The sequence below is a fragment of the Sciurus carolinensis genome, chromosome 4 (genome assembly GCF_902686445.1).
Source record: "Sciurus carolinensis chromosome 4, mSciCar1.2, whole genome shotgun sequence".
In the NCBI taxonomy this organism is placed as follows: domain Eukaryota; kingdom Metazoa; phylum Chordata; class Mammalia; order Rodentia; family Sciuridae; genus Sciurus; species Sciurus carolinensis.
In genome coordinates this window covers 171,517,894-171,538,250 of record NC_062216.1, presented here as the reverse complement: position 1 = coordinate 171,538,250, position 20,357 = coordinate 171,517,894, and the positions used below count along the sequence as shown (strand labels likewise).

Genomic DNA, 20,357 nt, shown 5'->3' with positions numbered 1-20,357 from the left:
CTCCAGTGACAGGCCTCGGGCAGCCCCTGCTCCAGTCATGGCCACTGAGGCACCTTGTGGTCTTCCAGCCACCTCTGCCCAGGTACCACGGGGCGTGGCCTGGTGGTCGTTGGCTGGATGAATGAATGAGAGAAGCCAGAAAGCATAGGCAAGCAGCAGGGAGACACGACACCTCACTGACCCCAACCCAGGACGCTCCGTCCTACTCGCCCTTCCTGCAGTCCTGGGTACACGCACGTGCACATGCACACTTTCATTTAAAAAAAAAATAGCTTATTGAGGTGTAGTTGATATTTTAAAACCACACATGTTTAATATATACATTTTGATGAGTTATAGATTTTCATGTTATACTTACTTCTATTTAAAGACAGGATCATCTGATTCATGATGTTTCAGCCTGTGTTGTTTTTTATTAATACATTGTTAATATTTAACATCAAGAAAAATTCTGCTATATGGTTTTAAGACAAGTTTTCTGTTATGCCTCGCTGTTCTTTTTTTTGCTTTTCCCTTTGGTCAGTTTTCCTGCAACATCTTGGTGTCTGTGCCTTTGCATCCCTGAGGTTGGTGCTTGAGTCTAAGATGCTGGAGGTAGAGTGTTGAGGAAGGAGCTGCAGGGGAATGTGTCTCGTTTATTCACTGCTCTAGTGACTTTTAAAAGAGGAATGTATGTAGAAAGCACAAAACGCAAGGCGTGTGAAGGGCACCGCCCGAGGACTCGGCCTCCCCGTCCCTGTGCCCAGCCTGCGGAAGCGTGGTCAACCTTGAGGCTGCAAGTCACCCGATGGTCCCAGCTGGTCCCCGTGTGCCATGAACAGGCTCCCTTCCAGACTCCTCCTGTCAGCCTCGCGCCCAGCCTTCTGACCCCTAGACGGTGCTGGCCCTCGGTTTCCTTCCTCGTTTTCACCATCTTGACACTGGAGGACACCATCTTGTTATTCTGTTGCTTTGCATTTGTTTGACTTCTAGGTGACGGACTTTCGTGGTTATCGTACACATAAGTAAACAAGTGCAAATTAAACACTATCCCCATTTTCAGATGGCAACTGGAGGGAGCACTGACTAGCGTCAGGTCTCAGAACTATGGACCAATTGAGGCAGAGCTGAAGTTCAAGTCCAAGTCCAAGTCTGTCTGCCTGCAAAGCCCCTGCTGCCTTTCACGTGTGACCTTTACTTACATGCTTTCTCTTTCCACCCAGATGAGAAAAACGTGGCCCTGTGTAGAGCCCAGGGTGCCGCTCCACCTGGCCTGGAATTCGGTAAGCAGCGCGTCCTGAGGCTCCCCTCCTGAGCGGTCAGGGCACGAGGCATCACCTGGTGAACGTGCTTGTTTCCTATGTCAGGTGGAAGAAATGGTTCATGATGCCATCACTAGGCATCTGCAACCTTTTTATGACGCGCTGCAGTCATATGACCTTGGAGACACAGGGTCCATCAGTCGAAGTAATTTCAAGAAAATCATGCACGTGTTCTGCCCATTTTTAACAAACGAACATTTAATAAAGTAAGTTTTTTTGTTTACAAACTCATTTCATTTCATGGTTTCATTTGTTTTATAATTCTAACTATTTGAATGTAGTTTTGCAATGCAAATAGGTTGAATTAATAACAGTTATTATTGAGTCCTTGCTAAGCACTGGCCATTGGCTAAGGATTCAGACCTGACCACACTCATGGAGGGAGGCCAGACCCACCCTCTCGTGGATGAAGAGGCCTGGCCCGGAGGTTAAGGTCCACCCAGGCCCTGCTGAGCTGTGAGCCTGGGCCGCATCTGGTTCTCTAGGACCCCCGACTCTTTTTGTTGTCTTTGCCAAGCAGTATTATCCTTGAGTTTCTGTAGCATCTTGTGAGATGCAGGATTTCATCTGAACTCCTGTTGGATGCAGGCTCCTGTGTTGCAGTAGCTTCTGTCGAACGGGTTGAGTTCTGCGGGTCAGAGCATTGCACACGGTCTTAAAAATTCCTCAGAGGAATTCGCTACGTGGAATGTGTCTGCCATTCTTTGCTGTCTAGAATTAAGGCTGAGATATTTCAAAAGAGTCATGGTGGGAAACAAACATGCTTGCTGTGTTTCCGTGTAGGCACAGGGTCAAAGTAAGGATGTGTCCTATATCCATGCAGTGACCGACGTCATGGCAGTGTAACGGAAGAGCCCAGTTAGAAGTGCTGTCGGGAAACTGAGTCAATCTCTGAAAACCTATTCCTAGCTCCCATTTAGACTCTCCACCCACAGCCTTGGGGATGCAGGAAAACAGGCCGCTCAGGAACATTCCTTAGGGTCAAGCCAGGGCGTGACCACACAGCCATGGGCTCCGCAGAGCTCCACAGGAGGCATGAGAGGAGCAGTCGATGCCTTGGGGTCGGCAGGAGAATGTCTTGGCCTTGCTGCTGCCCAGAAGTGTCCTCAGCCAGCGCCTCACCAGCTCCTATCTTCCTGTGAACGGTTCTGCATCACAGGGCTCAGAGCCTGCCCGGGGTGCTAGTCCTAGGACCAGGACCCACCGCCTCTGCCTTGTGGGCCTCAGTGAATCCCTGCAAGTTTATTTTGGTCCTTAGGCTTTATCAAGTTCGCAGTGATGTATGACTGCGAAAAATAGAAAAATATTTAGCAGAATGTTGGAACAGAAATCAGTCCTGGAACTGGGCGAGGGGTGGTGTCACTGCGTGGTAGAGCACTTGCCTCCCCTGCACCACGGAAGGAAAAGGAAAGAGAAAGACAGAAAGGAAAGAGAAGTCGATCCCACTCTATTAGTGGTCTCCTACATTTCCTAAGATATTTGCATATGCTAAAATTCCAATATAAGTACTTAAATAATTCCATACAAAAATTTCTAATTAAAAACCTCTTTAAATTTATTGTCTTTATTGTGGAACACACTTCATGTACAATAAGCTCCACATATTTAAACAATATGATTTTGATGAAGTTCATCATGTGTCCACATCCATGAAGCCACCACAGGATATTAATCAAGACATCAAATGCTTTCTTTCACCCCCTGAAATCTTCCTTGTGCCTTTGTGCAATTCATTATTCCCCATCCCTGCTCCCAAACACTGACCCACTGTTACTGTGATTATTTTGCATTCTTTAGAACTTTATGTAAGTGGAAGAATACAAGATATTACATTTTTTAGTCTGAATTTATTCACTAAGTATAATGAGGTTCAGATTCATTCATGTTGTACATATTATCAACAGTTCAGTCTTTTTCATCGTTGAGTAGTATTCCATTATACTGGCATGGCCTCACCATTTTGTGTATCCATTTATCTGTTGATGGACATGTTTGGTTTCCAGTTTGGGGCTATTACAAATAAGCCGTATGTATTGTACAACTCTTTGTGTAGACATACATTTTTGTTTCTCTTTGATAACTACCTAGGAGCAGAATGACTAGTTCCTCTGATAACTGTATGTTCAGTTGGCAAACTGTCTTCCAAAATGGCTGTGCTGTTGCACATGCCCATGGGCAGGGGGTGAAGGCTGTAGTTATCCATGTCCGCATCTCGTGTGGCAGGGTCAGGCACTTTGATTTTAGCCATTCTAATGGGTAATGTTCTCTGATTTTCAAATTCAGACTCTGCAGTAAATTTCAGGATACGGCTTCAGGAAGAATCCTTTACAAGAAACTTCTGGCATGTGTTGGAATTAAGGACCCACCCACTGTCTCTCCCATTTCTGTTTCAAAGGCTCAGTCAAGTGAACATTTTCAGAAAGAGCAGCAGCAGCTGGATCCTTCAGAAAGGTAAAAGAAAATGAAACCACAGGACGTTGCATGGAATAGGCATTTAGGAGGTATTTGTGGCTAAACGAGTATTTTAATAAACTTAATAGTTTATTATTTAAATAAGAAAGACGCTGCCCTGTATATACAGAGATGAGTCAGCAAATTTTAGGATAATGATTGAACCCACCTGTGAATTTTAGGAATGCAGGCACCGCAGTCTGCGGTTTGGGGACATGCCTCAGTTTTCCTGCACCTGGTGGCCACACCGGGTCAGGCCCCGGGATCACCTCCCAGAGTGCCTGTGGAGACTCTGCTCTTTCCTCCCCACACGCCCGTCCGCTCTTCTCCAGAGACCTATTCCTCACCCCTGTTCATATTTATTGCAAAACACACTATTAAGCCAGCTAACATTTTCTAATATGGAAGATGGAATTATTTAAATGATTGCCAAATTGAATTGTAACAATAAGACACACTTAGTAAATCTATAAAAAGCTGGACTGATGAATATTCTAGTCCTTCATTTTGAAAAATCAGGCTTAGGCTGATGAAAAGATATTATTTTAGCTTGCTTGTTCATAGCTTGTCCTAAATCCCTGGGAAAGTAAAACTCCGCAGACTTCACTGGCTCACATCCCTTTTAAAAAGTTCTTAAGTGTAGAGCGATGCGAATGTTTTAATGATATGATAATGAAATTTGAATATCTGACTTTTCAATAGTAGCTTTATAAACGAGCAGAGAGATGGCATTTTAAGAGAAAGGTCAGCGAAGCCGCCAGCCGAGTGGTGGCCCTGAAGGCTGTGTAAATCACGACCATCCTGGAGAGCTCTCCCGGCAGGGCCGAGGCACCAGTTACCTTCCACACACACACGTGCACTCGCAGCTCACACGTAACGTTGCACTTCACAGATCAAGCCAATTTGGCAAATCACGTGGCTCCCTTTCCTTCCAAGGGCCTTGGTGATCTCCTTGTTCTAGTTACCACAAAATGACCCACTTCTTCCACTTGAAGTTTATAACGGCCCAGTTCATGAAAACGCCCCTCTTCAACCTGTGCCCCAGGACCGCCCCATGTTCATCCCTCTTAAAGCCCATCTGAGTCGGTGCGAGGACCACAGCTCCTACCCAGCCCCGCCCTCCAGCAGCATGTTCTAGAGCCCAGGAGTCCTGAGCGGCCCCACCTTGCTGAGCATCTGCGTCCTCACATGGAAGCGGGATGGTGGCCCTCCTCGCTGTCGTGGGGCACAGGGAGGACGGGCCAGACCCATGGGGCGCACTGTGCCTGTGTCAGCTGACGCCGCTCCGAATGTCTGCTTGTGCTTTCAGAACCAAGCCCACAGAGGGTACCACTGCTGCGACCAGGAACATGACCAAAGAGGAAGTCATTGAAAAACTCAAAGCCTGTATTCAGCAGCAGGACCCCGTGTTCAGGCAGCGGTTCCTGGAGGTCAGCCAGGAGCCCGACGGGAAGATCGACCTAGAGGACTTCAGGAAGGTAGGAGAAGGGCCGCGCAGCTCTCGGCACAGCCGCTGGCTGAGGGCAGAGTGGGTTCCCAGTGGTGTTTGTTCTGGGCAGAGCAGAGCCTTGCAGTCACCCCTGGACGGTTCCCAAGGATTCTTTTGGCAAACTCTTCCTAGAATACTTCCATTGTAGATGTGGCCAGGCTTTGATAGACTTAAAACGAGACCATTTGCTACCTCCTGCAGACCTGGCACCGGGCATCATGGGCGGGGTGGGGTGGGCACAGAAGGCCACCCAGGACCCCGCCGGGGAAGCGTCCAAGCAATGCTGTGATAACGGAGCTGGGGTTTGTTCCTCTAGAAAGTTGAAAAAAACAAAAGAAAACAAAACAAATAACCCCGCCTGGCAGTGAATGTGGAAGCGAGTGCGGACTGCGTGTGCTCACGGAACCCGTGAGTCTCTGCCACCGGCTGGGCCCACGGGCTTTGTGCACACTCCCGGGAGTTGATGCGAGCACTGCCTCAGACTCCTGCTTCACCCTCCAGCGGCTCGGCTCTCAGCTGCTTTTAAAACTCTCCAGTTGTAGTTGGACACAATACCTTTATCTTATTTATTTTCATGAGGTGCTGAGGATCGAAGTGCTCAGCCCTGAGCACAGCCCCGGCCCCTCAGCTGTTTTTAAGGAAAGCATTTTGGTCAACATGTCGCCGCGTGCATGTGGGCAGAGTGTATTTCCGGGAAGAGGGTAACTCCACTGTGGCTGCTGCCTTCCTCCTCAGCACTGCCCCATGCCAGGCGTGGTAACAGGCTCTTCATGGGTCTCGTTTCTGAGCCCCGAGGAGCTCATTTCAGCAGCATCCTGGATGGGTGGGTGGAGCTGGTCTTGGGGCGCCCAGGAGCTGCAGAGATGGTCCCCACACTCCTCCCAAAACAGATTGTGTGATTTCGTGAGCACAGGGGAGATCAGGGGAGCCGACCCAAGAGGTGCTAGAAGTAAGGGGTGGGGAAGTCAGGGTGGCTCCCGGAATCCAGGGCTGGAGAACCCCGACTTGACGCGGGCCACAGCAGATACCAGGGGTGCGTGGGAAATGGGGGTGAACCGCAGGGCGTCTGAAGTAACTGGGTGCCTGTCACCTCGCCTCCCTTCTCCTCCCCTGCAGGGCCCCGCCTGGCCCTAACGCACGTGCCTGCAGGGCTCTCGGGGGCAGCATCACACGCTGAGCCACCCACAGGCCCTGGGGACCTGCTGGTCTGCCTCTGGGCTTTCCGGGAGGGCAGGTGACAGCCTCGGAGCAGTGGCAGGAGGCAGCCCAGGGCTGGGGCTCCCAGGGCCGATGCTCACCTGGGGCACCTGGCCATTGGCTCAGCGGAGGCCCTTCCATCCCGGGCTCTTCGTGCGGGGTAAGCTGTTGCTCTCCTGTGGGACCCGGCATGACCGCTCCCGACCTTCAGTCCCCGTGTCCCCTGCCAGCTCAGAGAGGTGCTGTGGCTGCTCGGCCAGCCTTCTTTCCCTCCTCAGTCAGACCAGCCTATTCTCCGCAGCCACTGGGGCTGAAATCTCATGGGGCCTATGGTCTCCTCTTCCTCTGATACGCATGCCATTCAGCAAGACAGCTCGTCCCTGCACAGAGCTTCCAGGACACCTCAGCACCTGCGCCTCTACGCAGGTCTCTCGCTGTGTGACAGTGGCCCCAGCACGGTTTGTTCTCAGCACAACAGCCAGAGGAACTCTGGACAAGACGCCTCCTGCTCAGGCTCCCCAGGGGCTCCATCTCACTCAGCAAACCCAGCGCCCTCCGTGGCTGGGCCAGACCTGCCTGACCCAGCCTTTCCCTCCCTGGTCCTGGCTGACCACACTGCAGCCACAGCAGGCCACCTCCCTGCTCCACCCCAGGGCCGTCCTGCCGCCAGCACAGGCCTCCGTGCTGTGCGCACAGCACTCCTCACCTCCCGCGGCTGTTCCACTGCTCCTGTTCCCTGAGCGGCCCTGGCGTTCTCAGTGCAGGCACGGCCTGCCCCGCGGCCTGGATCCTCGCCCCAGGCGCTTGTACCTGTGCACGCTGTTCTTATCACGCCTTCCCTCCACCCCGCGGGTCCGTGCGTTTGCTTGTCTTCCTGCATCAAAGCGTGTGACGTTTTTCTCTTTGTGCAGCGAGGCTTTCCAAGTGCTTGGCACACAGAAGGGCACAGTGAGCATTTGCTGAAGGAACGCGCTCGAGGGAAGCTGGAATTCCCAGGAGCCCTGGGTGTGCGCCACCTGAGGGCTGCTGGGAGTGGGTGTTCCAGAAGCCCGTGGGGATTCCCAGGAGACTGGTTTCCACCCTGGGGTGGTGCCTCCCTCGTCCCCCTGACACGCCTCTGTCCCAAGCTTTTATGTGGATTCTTGGGGGACAGCTAATTGCACTGTGGTGCTGCTGCTTGCCCCTTGCGGTCACCAGCAGGCTTCTTTGCTCCTTCTCCCTTGCTCCTGGCTTTTCAGAGACATCTCTGCTGCCTGAAGGTGGCCCACAGAAGGGAAAGAGGACAGGTAGAAACCAAGAAAGAACCATGCCTGGGGCTGCTGTAACAAAGCACCAGAGCCTGGGTGCCTTGTGAGCAACAGACACAGCTTCCTGGCAGTTCTGTGAGCTGGAGGTCAGGGATCAGGTGCCAGCATGGCTGGGTTCTGGTAAGGGCCCTCTTCCTGGTTGCAGACTGCTGGCTTCCTGGGGTACCCTCACGTGGTGGAAAGAGGATAAGAGAGCGCTACTCCTGTTCTCACTAGGGGTTAGGATTTCAACATGTAAAACTGGGGGACACATTTAGTCTTAGCAGACCTATCTGCAGGGAAGAAAGTGAGTTGTTTTAACATGATTAACCAGGTCGCTGTGGACAGGATTAGGCCAATCGTGCCCTGGCTCCCGCCTCGTGATTTTCAGGGCTAGGGGAAATCCTCTCATGCCTCTCCTGGAAGATCAGCAACCACGAGGTGATTAACATCTACCCAGACCTGGGTTTGGACTTCATAAGCTGTAAAACATGTAAATATTTGGAAATTACCTTTGTTAATTGAAGAGATTGCTTATTATTCAGAGTGAACAGCTTTTTCTTCTACCAGTGAAATCAGAGCTAGAAGAATCATGGGCTTGGCTGTAGGAAGCAGGCGTATCGACGCTGGCTGGCTGTGGCGCTGTCCTTCTTAGCTGTGACGTAGGCTCAGTGAGGGCAGTACACACCAGCTGGTGTCTTTCAAGCCAACTGGTCTTGGTGCGTGTCATCCTGTGAGCTAGGCACAATGCAGGCTTACCAAGCAGCGATGACAGCGTGCTTCAAGGCTGTCTTCTGGCCTCAGAGTTCCTGGAAGGACGTCAACTTCAGTAATGGTGCCTTAGCTTCTCCCTGTCATTTGGGCATGAGCAGACAATGTCCGTACCCTTCTCTTTTTCCAAGTCTGCAGAGCAGTGATTTCCTCCCAGGGATGTGGGGGAGACTCTAAGTCACAAACATCGTTCCACCTGCTTGTGCTTGTGAAGAGTTGTTGATTATCCTACCCAGGGACTCTTGGTCATGCTGGATGCCTCATACCTAATTCTGGCGGCTTATTCTTACTGCCACCTCCTTCCTTGTGCCAGGCAGAGTGGCTGCCTATACAGGTGGCAAGAACTGGGTGATGTCACCCACGTGGACACTGGGAACACTTTCTCCACTGTGGTTGGGAAGATGTCCACTCTACAGATCACGCTTCTTAGCTAACGGTTTGCCTTCTCCCTCTTGTCTGTTGAGTGTGAGACCCAGCTGATCTTCTGACGAATCTGAGTTGGGGTCTGCAGCCTGGGCAGAGCCCTGGGGTGGTAGGAGCCAGGTGCTTTTGGTGGCTGGTTGTGTTGTGGCGCTGCTCCCGGGAGGCCCTTGCCTGGCACTGCCCATGTGGCCTGTGCGCTCAGGAAGCATGCCGAGAGTGCCTGCCACTCAGCACGTTGGCACCTAGCCACGTGGGGCCCTGGGTAGGTAAAGCGGGGTTGAGGTCTCCGACCTGCGACTCACCACAGGAGCCCGTTACATTTCCTGGGGCCAGCGACCCATGGAGAACATAAAATGACAAAATGCCTAACGATGCCAGAAGACAGATCTGAAGGCGTAATCAGACTAATTGAGCTGCGCAGTCTGTCGGAATGGAGGACAGCTCTGATTTAAATTCCCTGTAATGGGCTGTTCCTACGTCCTCCGCTCGCAGCGACACACTGAGGCTCGTCCTTCATCCACCTGTGGAGGCCCAGCAGAGGCCCTCGGAGGCCTACGCAGAGCTGCGCAGCTCATCCGCAAGCTCCCTGCGTGCCCGAGCTGCGCATCAGGAAGCAGGACTCAGGAATGGTCGACCAGTATCCCGATTCCTCAGGCCTCCACCCCTCTCTCCTCACCTGCTGCTCAGCACCATGTGAGCCTCCTCCTTCCTTCTAGCAGAGCTCCCCATCCCTCTGCGTGACCAGAGTCCCAGGCCAGGAATCAGCACCCTCCCCACTGCCTGCAGTTCCTGATGACGTAGGGAACAAGGACCCCAGCATGCAACTGCCCCCGGACCCAGACATCCCATTGCCCTTGGGTGGGACAGGTAATGGGACGATTATGACTGAGCTTCTAAAAGTTGAGTATTAAATATTCTCATTCATCTGGTTTTCAATCTTCTGTTGGGAGCATTCAACCCTGATCATTGAATAAAACAGATACTTTAAAAACTCTTTTTATGTATCATGGTCAGTTAAATAAAAGGAAGAATGTAAAATCAAGGTCACAGTAAGAGGGACAAACAGTGCTTTCCTAGTAGGAGACACAGATGTGTCCATGTGGCAACAAGGACAAAGAGGAGAGATCTTTATTTTTGATGTCTTTGCCCACTGCGCCCACTTAGGGCCTTGCAGCTGTGGCTTTGAATCTCAGGCTGCACTCCGGTGACAGTCATCGGAAGGAATCCCAGGTGTGTCCTCAGGCCTGCCTGGGTCCATGGGTTCAGGAGATGCCTAGGAATGGTTGGGGTGTCTCATAACGGGAGCATCTGTATTGTGATGGGGGTGGATGGGCTTGGTTTGGTTCTGGAGCTTCCTGTTCTGCATGGCTTCCTCAGTGTGTGGACGTTTTAAGGAAGTGACCTGCTTTGTGTTTGAGGTCTCCCATGTCTCATTTTTGGTGGTCCAAGTCCCTCACACCCTCAGAAGTCTGCACGTCTTCTCCATCTTCCTCTGCGGAGGCCACAGCCCGATCTCTAGGCGCACAGTGGAATTGGCAAGTCCTCGGGGGCTCCAGGGACTGCACCTTGGTGTCAGCCGACCCATCCTAGGGCCTTCTCAGTGTTTGCCTTCGGTGTCCAGGGCCTTTCTCCCTGGGGGGCTGGATCCCCTAGTGCCATAGCAGTGTGGGGGCTTTCGTCCAGAGTGCAGGCCACATCTGGGAGGGAGACCACTTCTGGTGTGAGCCCTTTTATTTGCTTATTTATTTTGGTGCTGGAGTTTGAACCCAGGGATGTTCTACCACTGAGCCACATCCCCAGCCCTTCTTATTTTTTATTTTGAGACAGGGTCTCGCTAAGTTGCTGAGGCTGGCCTTGAACTTGCCATCGTGCCTCAAACCACCCCCCCTCCGAGTGGCTGGGATTACAGGCTTGTATCACTGTGCCCAGCCACAAGCCCTTCCCTTGCCACCCACTGCCACATAATTAACCCAAGCTTTGCTAGAGTGGCCCTCTGCCTGGCCAACGTCCACTCCCAGTCACCAGCTTCTCTCAGGCACATGCAGCTGCACGTCCCAAGTGCAGGTCTGAAGGGCTTCCCTCCTTGGGTTGCTGTCCCTCTGCCTCCTGGCTTCCCTGCACTCTGATGCGTTTGGAAGGACCCTCTCTGTGACTGGCCTCCGCTCGTTGTCTTGGTTGTTGGTGGTATCTGCTGGCTGAAAGTTAGTCCATGCTGTCTGGAAGCGGTAACATTGCGTGTGTGGTGTTATTTCCTCTATCGTATATGCTTCACATTTCATTTATTTCTGCTCTTACCTTATTTCCTTCCTTATACTTGATTGGATTTAACATGTTTATACTTCTCTAATTTCTTGAGATAGAATTTTTAGATTTTCAGCCTTTACTTCTCTAATGTATGAATTCATAGCCATACATTTTCCCTCAAAGTACAGGGTTAGCTACACCATACAAATTTTTTTGTATTGTTTTTTCATTGTCATTCAGTTCAAAATACTTTACATTTACCTTTCTTCTTTTTCTTATGGTTTATTTTTTAAAGCATATTTAGGCCCCAAACATTTGGGATTTTTAGTTTACCTTTTGTTATTGATTTTAAAGGTGATTTTATTGTGATCACCTGATAGATTCTAAAGTCTAAATGGCATCCATCAGTCTTTTGAGATATGTTGACGCTTGTTGTATGACCCAGCATGTACAGGCAGTTTTGGTAGCTGTTCCACAAATATTGCAGAGTACGTGCCCCGCCCCGGGAGGCTTGGCTCTCTGAGCATGCCTGTTAGGTTGGGTTTTAGAGCTACTTCATTCTTACCAAATTCCTTCCTGCTCATTCCATCAGCCACTGTGCTGAAGTCTCCATCTCTTGGTGGGCTTGTTTAGTGAGATCCTTTTTCCCCTGGTTGATTGTTGCATTATTCACTTTACAGCTAAACTGTTGGGCATAGACAGATTCAGAATTGCTGAAACTTCCTGTGAGTTGTCTGTTTTATCATTATGATGTGACTGTCTTTTTCCTGAGGACAGCTACTTGCCTTCAACCTTATTTTGCAGTTTCGTTCACTCTTTTGTGTGAACATAAGACCACAGAGTGTTTGTGGACAAGTGAAGTCCATGCTTTGGTGACTAACTAACCACTGAAGATCCAGGCAGACGGGCCATCCCTCCCTCGGAGAAGTGTCCTCAAGTTTTGGACGTCAGACCTGTGTTCCGAGGGCCATGGTGGAAACAGGCTCTGAGGCCCAAGGCTCAGGCAGGGGAGATGGGCAGTGGGTGGGCACTCCCCCGCAGTCCCAGGCTCTCTCCACCCTGGCTCTGCTCTCCTCTGTGTTCTCTTCTCACAGATAGACTTGTAATGTGGAAATTTAATGTGAGCCAAGTTACAGTCCCGATAATGCTTGGGGGGTAGAAATTGGATAATGACTTTGAATTTTATATGCAAAACAGAAACCTGATCTGAGAATAGCCAAGAACATACAAAAAGGAGGAAAAGACCTATTTTACTAAATTAGAAAACCATGTTGCATTGAGACAGAAATAGATGGATAAGCCAGCAGAATGGAGACTTTCAGATGTGGATCCTAGCACAGTGAGGGTTCCTCCACTCTGGGGCCACGTTCACCGTGTGTTCCCAGGGCCTGACCTGGCACCTGCCATGTAGGTGCTTAGAAAGGGACTGTGCAGTTGGATAATAGTCAGTCAGCCTTTGGTCTTCTGCACTGCCCTTTCCAAATCTCTCAGTTGTCTTTTAACTCTATCATACTATATCTTTGCCATTAAAATGCTTGGCGTTTTAGACAACCAAATATATCTATCTTCCTTCTTTTCTTTTTTTATTTGAAAATAAATTCCAGGTTAGCTGTCTTGGTGAACAAGGTGTTGTTCTCCTACCCTTTAGCCTCTGAGACTTTCTTCTGTGTTTATTTTAATAGACTATTTTTTTAGTTGTGGATGGACACAATACCTTTATTTGATTTTTATTTTTATGTGGTGCTAAGGACCAAACCCAGGGCCTCACACATGCTAGGCGGGTGCTCTGCCACAACCCCACAACCCCAACCCGACTTTATTTTTCAAAGCAATTGAAGTGGACGGTGAAATTGAGCAGAATCCCCAGAGAATTCTCATAGGCTCCCGTCCCAGGTACACAGCCCCTCACGTGGCATCCTGCGCCAGAGTGGTACATTTGGAGCAGTTCGTGAACTTACAGTGAAGAGGTTGCAATTTTCTGCTGATAGAAGAAGTAAAATTTTCAGGTCAAAAGAACATTCACATTTAAGTGTTAAGAGCATATCACCATCTACATTTCCAAAGATCCTATCAAATTCGTCCGTCGGCAGTGTTGGGGAATTGCTAACTTCCAACTGTTGACTGACTGAGTATAGTAAGAGTTTAATATATGCTACTGTGCTAGTCAAAATCATGTTCATTGTGTTAACTTGCATTTCTTTGCTTTATTGAGCCTGAGCTTGTCTTTCCTATTGGTTTTTGCAAGGATTTTTGTTTTATTTTTGGATGTAAATGTTTAATACATATGGAATCACTTTTATATGGTAAGAGATGGGGCTTTTCTGTATTTTCCTGCTGGGTTGAACCATTATTTTTGCACTCGTGTTCAACTGCAGGGCTGCAGACGCCCCAGGCATGCTGTTACTGATCCCCAGAAAAGAGCTCAGAGACCCCACGGAGAGGGTTTAAGCATTTCTCGACTCACGTGGGCCTGGGTGGCTGCAGGTCCGGATATGGTGAGGGCCGTGCTGTGCTGATGACAGGGGGCTCGGTGGACAGGCTACAGGCCCAGCACGCAGGCAGACCTCTGCAGTCGTGTACGAGCGCATTCTTTTACTTGACAGGTGGCTTCGACCCTCGCCTTAACCTTGCAGACCAGGGCGGTGGCAGCTCCCTCTCTGTTTGCTTCCTCAGATTCTTTAGCAGGTTCCTTATCCCACTGCTCAGAGCGAGAAGCTGTCCCAGGCCCTGACTCGTGTTACCCCAACTGGGTACCACGTCTGAAGTTTCCATTCTGCTGGCCTGCACCTCTCTGTCTACCTCAGTGCAACATGGACTTTTAATTTAGTAAAACAGGTCTTTCTCTCAGTCCTCTTTCTTTTTGTGTTCTTGGCTATTCTCAGGCAAGACTTCTGCATCTGAATATCCTAGGAAGCGTTTGCCAAAAGCATTTGAATTTTCTCTCCAAGTGCAAATTGGATCTATGTGGAAAGTTCCATGTTCCTTCCCAGCCATGGTCCTCTTGGCCCTTCCCCTGATCAGAGCATCTTGATGACAGAATCCCTGAGCCGTGCCTGCATCCTGGGGATGCAGCTCTGTGGTCCTGGGCAGTTAAGTGGCAGCAGGAGGAGCTGGGAGATCAGGTGTGATTGGGTGGGGGATGGGAGGTGTGGAGACAGTGTCTCTGAAATTTGAGGGAAGATAGTTCTTTTCTATTTGAGTGCCAGTTTTGTTTTTTCTGTGAATGGATGCAAAAAGAACTAGAAATACTAGTACTTTTGAAAAAACACAACTCTCTAATTTTACCACAAAGGAATTTTGTCCAGAGAATTTCCAGGCAAGGAAGGATGGCTGGAAAAGCAGTGTCTGGATTTTGTGTCCCTAAATCCCCCTGTCTCCTCGGGTTGTGTCCGGAGTCACCTGCCTAAGCATACCCGTGAGCCTTTTCCTGGACTGCCTGACGTGTGCAGAAGAGAGCCTACGAGATGCAGCATCAGGGTGAACACAATGGCGCTGTCATGGCTGGCACAGCGTAGAAGCGGTGTACCATGGAGTCAGAAGTGTCTGCATGGCCCGTCCAGGAGCCAATGCAGCTTCACAGTCCCCAGCCCGCCCTTCCCCCTCCTGCCTGTCTTGCCAGCACGGTGCACTCGTGTCCGGTCTCACTCGTCTTGGCTTTCTGCCGCTCCCTGGCAGGGCTGAAGGTGGCCTCGCACTCTTGTCCGTGCAGGCAGGGCTTTCTCAGGCTCAAGGCTCATCCGGACCCCTAGTCAATGTCTGGTGAGGTGTCCCTTGCTTTGACAGCCCCTCCTCTTCTTTTCATTTGTCACTGAGCATCTACTTTGTGCTCTTGGGATATACAGGTGATTTCTCTATCCTACAGGATTTATTTTGGTACCTGCCATGTGTCAAGCTCCATTTGAGGGACTGTCTGTGACACAAGTCGGCAGAGGGATATGGAAGGTCAATTGTGTGGCAGAGTGGGGTCCAGGCTGGAGAGGACTGGGTTACCTTTGCCTGAATGGTGACACCCACATTTTAAGGGCATGTGTACATAACTCCTCAGCAGGGTTACTGGAAGTTCTGTTTCGAGTACAACCAGTTAAATTTCTATTGGGCCAACCTTCTCAGAAATACCACATATAAATGCTGGACCAGGTTAGATAGGTGGATAAAGACCCTGGAGGCTGAAGCTAAGCTAGAGGATCCTGGAGAGAAGTCAGCTACTGAGGTGGGAAGAGCAAGAGTTGAAGTTCCCATGGCCTGTAGCTTTTCACCTGAGTGGAGGGTATTGGTGCCACACGGGGCTGATGAAACCCTAATAGAATACCAGTCTTGTTTCTGTCCAGGGGGAAGAGGTCTGAGCATCTAATGTCACTGGAAAATAAATGAGTGTGTGGGGGGTGGCGGGGGTTAGGGGGCAAGTCCTGAGGAGACAACCAGATAGTAGGTGCTTCAAATTTGGTGTAGAAATTCTCCCTGAATCCTGACTGACCCTGAACCATCCATGAGCTCGGCAGATTGCAAGCAGCCTACCTAAGGATCAAAGAAGTGAACTGAAGTTTAAACTGCATCCTGAAAGTCTGAAAAGATAGCCCTTCTCAGATTCAGTCCAACTGAGTCTGTTGCCTCCTCAAATAAACAAAGGAATAGCAACAAATTTCTGTTTAGAACAAAATCCAAAGTCATGACACTGTAACATTCACAATGTCTAGGATGTAATCCCGAAGTACTCAACACATGGAGACACAGAAAATGTGACCAGATGTTAGAATCAACTCTAAAAAACTTCAACAGTTATAAAAGTGCTCTGTGATGTAAAGGAGAATACATTCAGAATTATTTAAAATGTAGGGCCTCTCAGCAGAGAAATAAAAATTATAAGAAGAAACAGTGGAAAATCCAGATCTAATAAAAATCTTATCCAATGGCTTAACCACAGAATGAAGATAAAAAAAGGAAGAATCAGTTATACAAACTGAAGAAGAGAGAGAAAAAGATCAACAAATAAACAATAATAGTGCCTCAAGGTCATGTGAAACAATATGAAAAGGTCTAACATTGGCATAATTAAAATCCAAGGAGGAAGCAAGAGAGAGACCGAAAAGGCTCATGTGAAGAAATGATTATAACTTCCGAATTTTGACGAAAGGCCTACATTTATAGATTTAAGAAACTCAGAAAATCCCAAGTAAGATAAATCCAAAGAAAATCATAGAAAAACTGCTGAAAACAAGAATCAAAGAGAGAACTCTCAAAAGAAACATGAGAAAAATGATGCATTACAGCCAAGGGGACATGATTTGAGTGACTACTGACCTCTCGTCAGAGACAGTGGAGTCCAGGAAACATTGGGACCGTGGCAGTACCGTGCCAAGGGGCAGAGCCCAAACCAGGAGCAAATTAAGCCCACTCAACGCAGAATTCATGACCTGCCAGTTTCCTTTTAAGGATGAAGGTGTTGTTTTCAGATTAAGCAGAATAAAGCAGGAACAAAAATAAGTATGATTCACTGCAAGCACATCTCGCCTCCCAGCAATACTACAGGAAGTTCTTGGGCTCAAGGAATTTGAAACCAAGGGACCCAGAGGTTCATGAAAGGAAGAAGAAGAACTTTAGAAATGGTAAATATCTGATCAACTATAAAGGGCTACTTTTTCTGAATTTAAAAAAATGCATAGGGATGTTCAAAGCAAAAATGGTAGCCTTGCCTTTGGGTTGTAACGTAGTGGACGTAAAGCAGCATCAGCCGTGGCATAAGAAAGGCACAGCCCATGGTCGCAGGGTCTCCCCTGACCTGTGGAGTGGCTGCTTTCACAGAGGCTGCTCTGGAGCCACGGACGTGGATGAGTCTGGGTCCTCACGCAGCTGCCACCCACGCCCACCCGCCAACACGAGAGCCCAGTTACGACTCTGAAACGATACATCCCAGTGGTGACAAGGAGTAACAATTTGGTGAATCAGAAAGTGCCAGATCATCCTTTGTCACTCTGAGGAACTTACTCAGAAATTCTTCTAGAAAAGACCCAAGAAAATGACTTGCATGGATAAATGTTTTTAAATCTGTTTTATAAATGTTGTAGTTCAGCCCTATGTTGTGTTGTAAATCACCTCTGAGGGTTGTGACAAATCCAGTTGATCTGTGACTGTGTTCATCTTAGAGATGAGCGTAGGCGCGGGACTTGGAGGCGGCATGGAAGGCACTGGTGTTGGTGGAAGGCTCTGCACCCTCTGGGCAGCAGCTTCCTGGGATTGTGCACTGCATGGTGCTGCGTGCCCGCTGGGGATGGCATAGGAGCCCCAACAGGCTGCCAGCGGCCTGCCACACCCCAGGCTTCACAGCCCTCCAGGCTGGGAAACATTTGCCTACAGACATTTCCTTCCCATCCATTACATATGTTTTTTGTGAAAGGACTAAGCAGGAGGAATTCACCATGAATAATTCATGTGTAATTGTTTTCAAAATATGAAGTTATTTTTCAAAGCAAGCCTTTGCTGCAGAGGCCATCGCCTCTGGGTACTGGTGGATGGCTGCGGCCTTCTCTCTGCACGCTGCTGCCATCCAGGCTGGGACCAGCTGCTCCACAGGGCAGGGCTGGGGCACCCACGCAGATGGCGCGAATGCCCAGGGGCACACTGCCTGCCCAGGGCCGCAGGTGCCTGGGGATTGGCCTTGGAATCCAGCTGCTCCCCTTGCACCCCGTGTCACTACCTGTGAACAAGCAGCCCTGCTGTTCACTCTCTCCCAGCACAGCCTCCCCAGGGAGACGGACGCTCCCAGCACATCACGGCTGGGTCACTGTTGGCAGCCCCGTGAGGACCAGGCCTGACCGATGGGGCCAGGAAAGAGGCAGTGACTTCCACATTCAGATGTGTCGTCACTGGGTAGATGGGAAATAAAGAACAAGCCACAGGTCCCCAGGCCTCTTCCTACACACCACAGCGGTGACTCCAAGAGAAAAGGAGCCAGCATAGGCACCACCATCAGTACAGCGGTGACACAAGACAAAGGAGCTGGTGTCGGCACCACCATCGGTACAGCGGTGACACAAGACAAAAGGAGCTGGCGTCGGCACCACCATCGGTACAGCGGTGACACAAGACAAAAGGAGCTGGTGTCGGCACCACCATCGGTACAGCGGTGACACAAGACAAAAGGAGCTGGTGTCGGCACCACCATCGGTGCGGGTCCCTGCCGAGAGCCAGATCTGGACTGCAGCTGGGAGCTCACTGGTCTGTGCGTGCTCGAGGCCTCCTGCCCTCCTGCCCTCCTGCCGCCGGGACTCTGCTTAGCCTTTCCTGTGTGGCCAGTCTGGATGCCTAGGGGCGGGATGCTGGGGTCCATGGCGGGGCTGCTCCCCTACTTTCTGCTGACTGGCTTCCTGTCCTCTCCACCTCCCCTTCTTTGTCCAGCACAGCCACCCATCCCACAGTGGGGCTCATCACAGTGGTTATGAATCAGGGTTTGAGCCCTGAGCCTGCCACTCCCTAGTCAGGTCACCAGGGCAAGTCGCGTGTACTTCCCAAGCCTCCGTCCCCATGTGTCCAGAGTGGGGTTTGGAAGCGTCTTTCTCAGGGCTCCGGATTAGGATCGGGTGAGCTTTGTTAGTGCCTGACCCAGAGTGGCAGTAAACTCCGCTCCACGGTGACCATACTGATACTGCCCATGTGACTCGGCTGCAGTCCTACCCGATCCTGTGTCCCTGCGCCAGTCTAGTGTCTGCAGAAAGGGCTTTGCTCGCCAGCCTTCCACTGGGAAATTTGGGCTTCCTGTGGCTCCAGAACCATCTGGCATGTGTTCAGTCCCATGTCTGCTTCACCATCTTCTCCACGACGCTCTGCACACTCAGCCCTCCAAAAATCCTCTGTCCTCTGTCCCATGGGGCGGTCAGTCATCCTGGCTGGCTTCGGCCCTGGACGCACAGGCATTTTGAGCTGTGGTTGTGTCCTTTGCGGGGAGGAGAGCAGGCTTCCTCAGTCCTTTTGTGACCACGGGAGCAGCCGGCGGTGTTTTCCGTCCACCTGGACCCCCGCATCTCTGCTGGGTGTGGTCTCTCCAGGCAGCAGCTCAATCTGGACTGCTGAACCTCTGACTGTGGTCGAAGGTCGTCATCTGCCCAGGAGTAGCCTGGCCCACCTGCCTCTCTGGGAAGGTGGTGTGGGGACAGTTCCATGTGATGTTTGCCCTGAAGGGACGGTGCTTTCCCAGGTGCTCCCTGCCCTCTCGTGCACAAGGGAGACAGGAATTTGTGATTCAGGACGAAGGGGTCAAGAACAACCTTCAGCGGTAGGCTAGGACAACCTTCAGTGGTAGGCTAGGACAGGGAGGGCAGCAAGGGCGGCCATGGATACCCTCCCGTCGCCTGCCTCACAGCTTGCCGATTGGCCTGTGGGTCACCTTAGAATTGTCGTGTAAGTTTGTCTTCCCTCCTCACACTGCCTTGCTTGGCTTTGGATTTCCCTGAGCGCAGGTGAAGTAAACTAACTTAAAAGGGCCTCCAAAGCCCCTGCAGTGGCGATCGTGGGAACATAGGTGGCAGGGCCTTTGCAGAGACCCGCTGAGCTGCCCTGGCCTGGGGCCTCACTGGCCCAGCCAGGGTGCTGCCAGGTCCTTTGTTCACCTCGCGCTCAACAAACACAAGCCTTGTGGGGCAGGGACACAGCGTGGGCCCCGCCCTCAGCTGCTGGGATGGGTAGAGCAGCCATCAGGGCGGGAGCGGCTGTGCTGAGCAGTGACTCCCGGATGACCAAGGCCTCCCCACCCGGGCCTCCTTTGCCAGGTGCTGGAAGACAGTGGGATGCCCATGGACGACACCCAGTACTCCCTGCTGACTACAAAGATTGGCTTTAAGAAGGAAGGCATGAGCTACCTCGACTTCGCTGCAGGGTTTGAAGGTACTGAGCCGAGTCCTGTGCAGCCCAGCCTGCTGGGGTGCTTTGCTTAGTTTTATGGTTTCAGCCCTTCCTTTTTCTAAGCTAAACAGAAGCGTGAGGGTGGAAGTTAGCCTGGGTCTTCTGCAAACCCAGACCACAAATGGTTCCTAAAATTTACTCCCGAGCCTGTTTCTTTGGTCAGACACCAGTCAGACTTCATGTCCTTTATTTTTCTGCCTGAAGTGATTCTGGTCACCTGTATTTAAGGCTACCCACAGGCAGGGCAGCTCTTATTCTTCCCTGCTGACAGATGGGGATGCAGAGATTCTAGAAGATTCGCTG

The 20,357-nt window shown here is 50.6% G+C and overlaps 1 protein-coding gene across 3 annotated transcripts in view; it reads left to right on the top strand.

The window, feature by feature from the left end:
* Window positions 1-20,357, top strand: part of Efcab6 (EF-hand calcium binding domain 6) — a 218,837-nt gene that overhangs the window by 120,130 nt on the left and 78,350 nt on the right. For all 3 annotated transcript variants that reach the window (XM_047549258.1, XM_047549257.1, XM_047549259.1), the window contains 5 exons: window positions 1,203-1,262; window positions 1,347-1,507; window positions 3,585-3,752; window positions 5,062-5,230; window positions 19,922-20,036. In XM_047549258.1, the coding sequence (XP_047405214.1) occupies window positions 1,203-1,262; window positions 1,347-1,507; window positions 3,585-3,752; window positions 5,062-5,230; window positions 19,922-20,036 (673 nt within the window). The remainder of the gene's footprint in view (window positions 1-1,202; window positions 1,263-1,346; window positions 1,508-3,584; window positions 3,753-5,061; window positions 5,231-19,921; window positions 20,037-20,357) is intronic.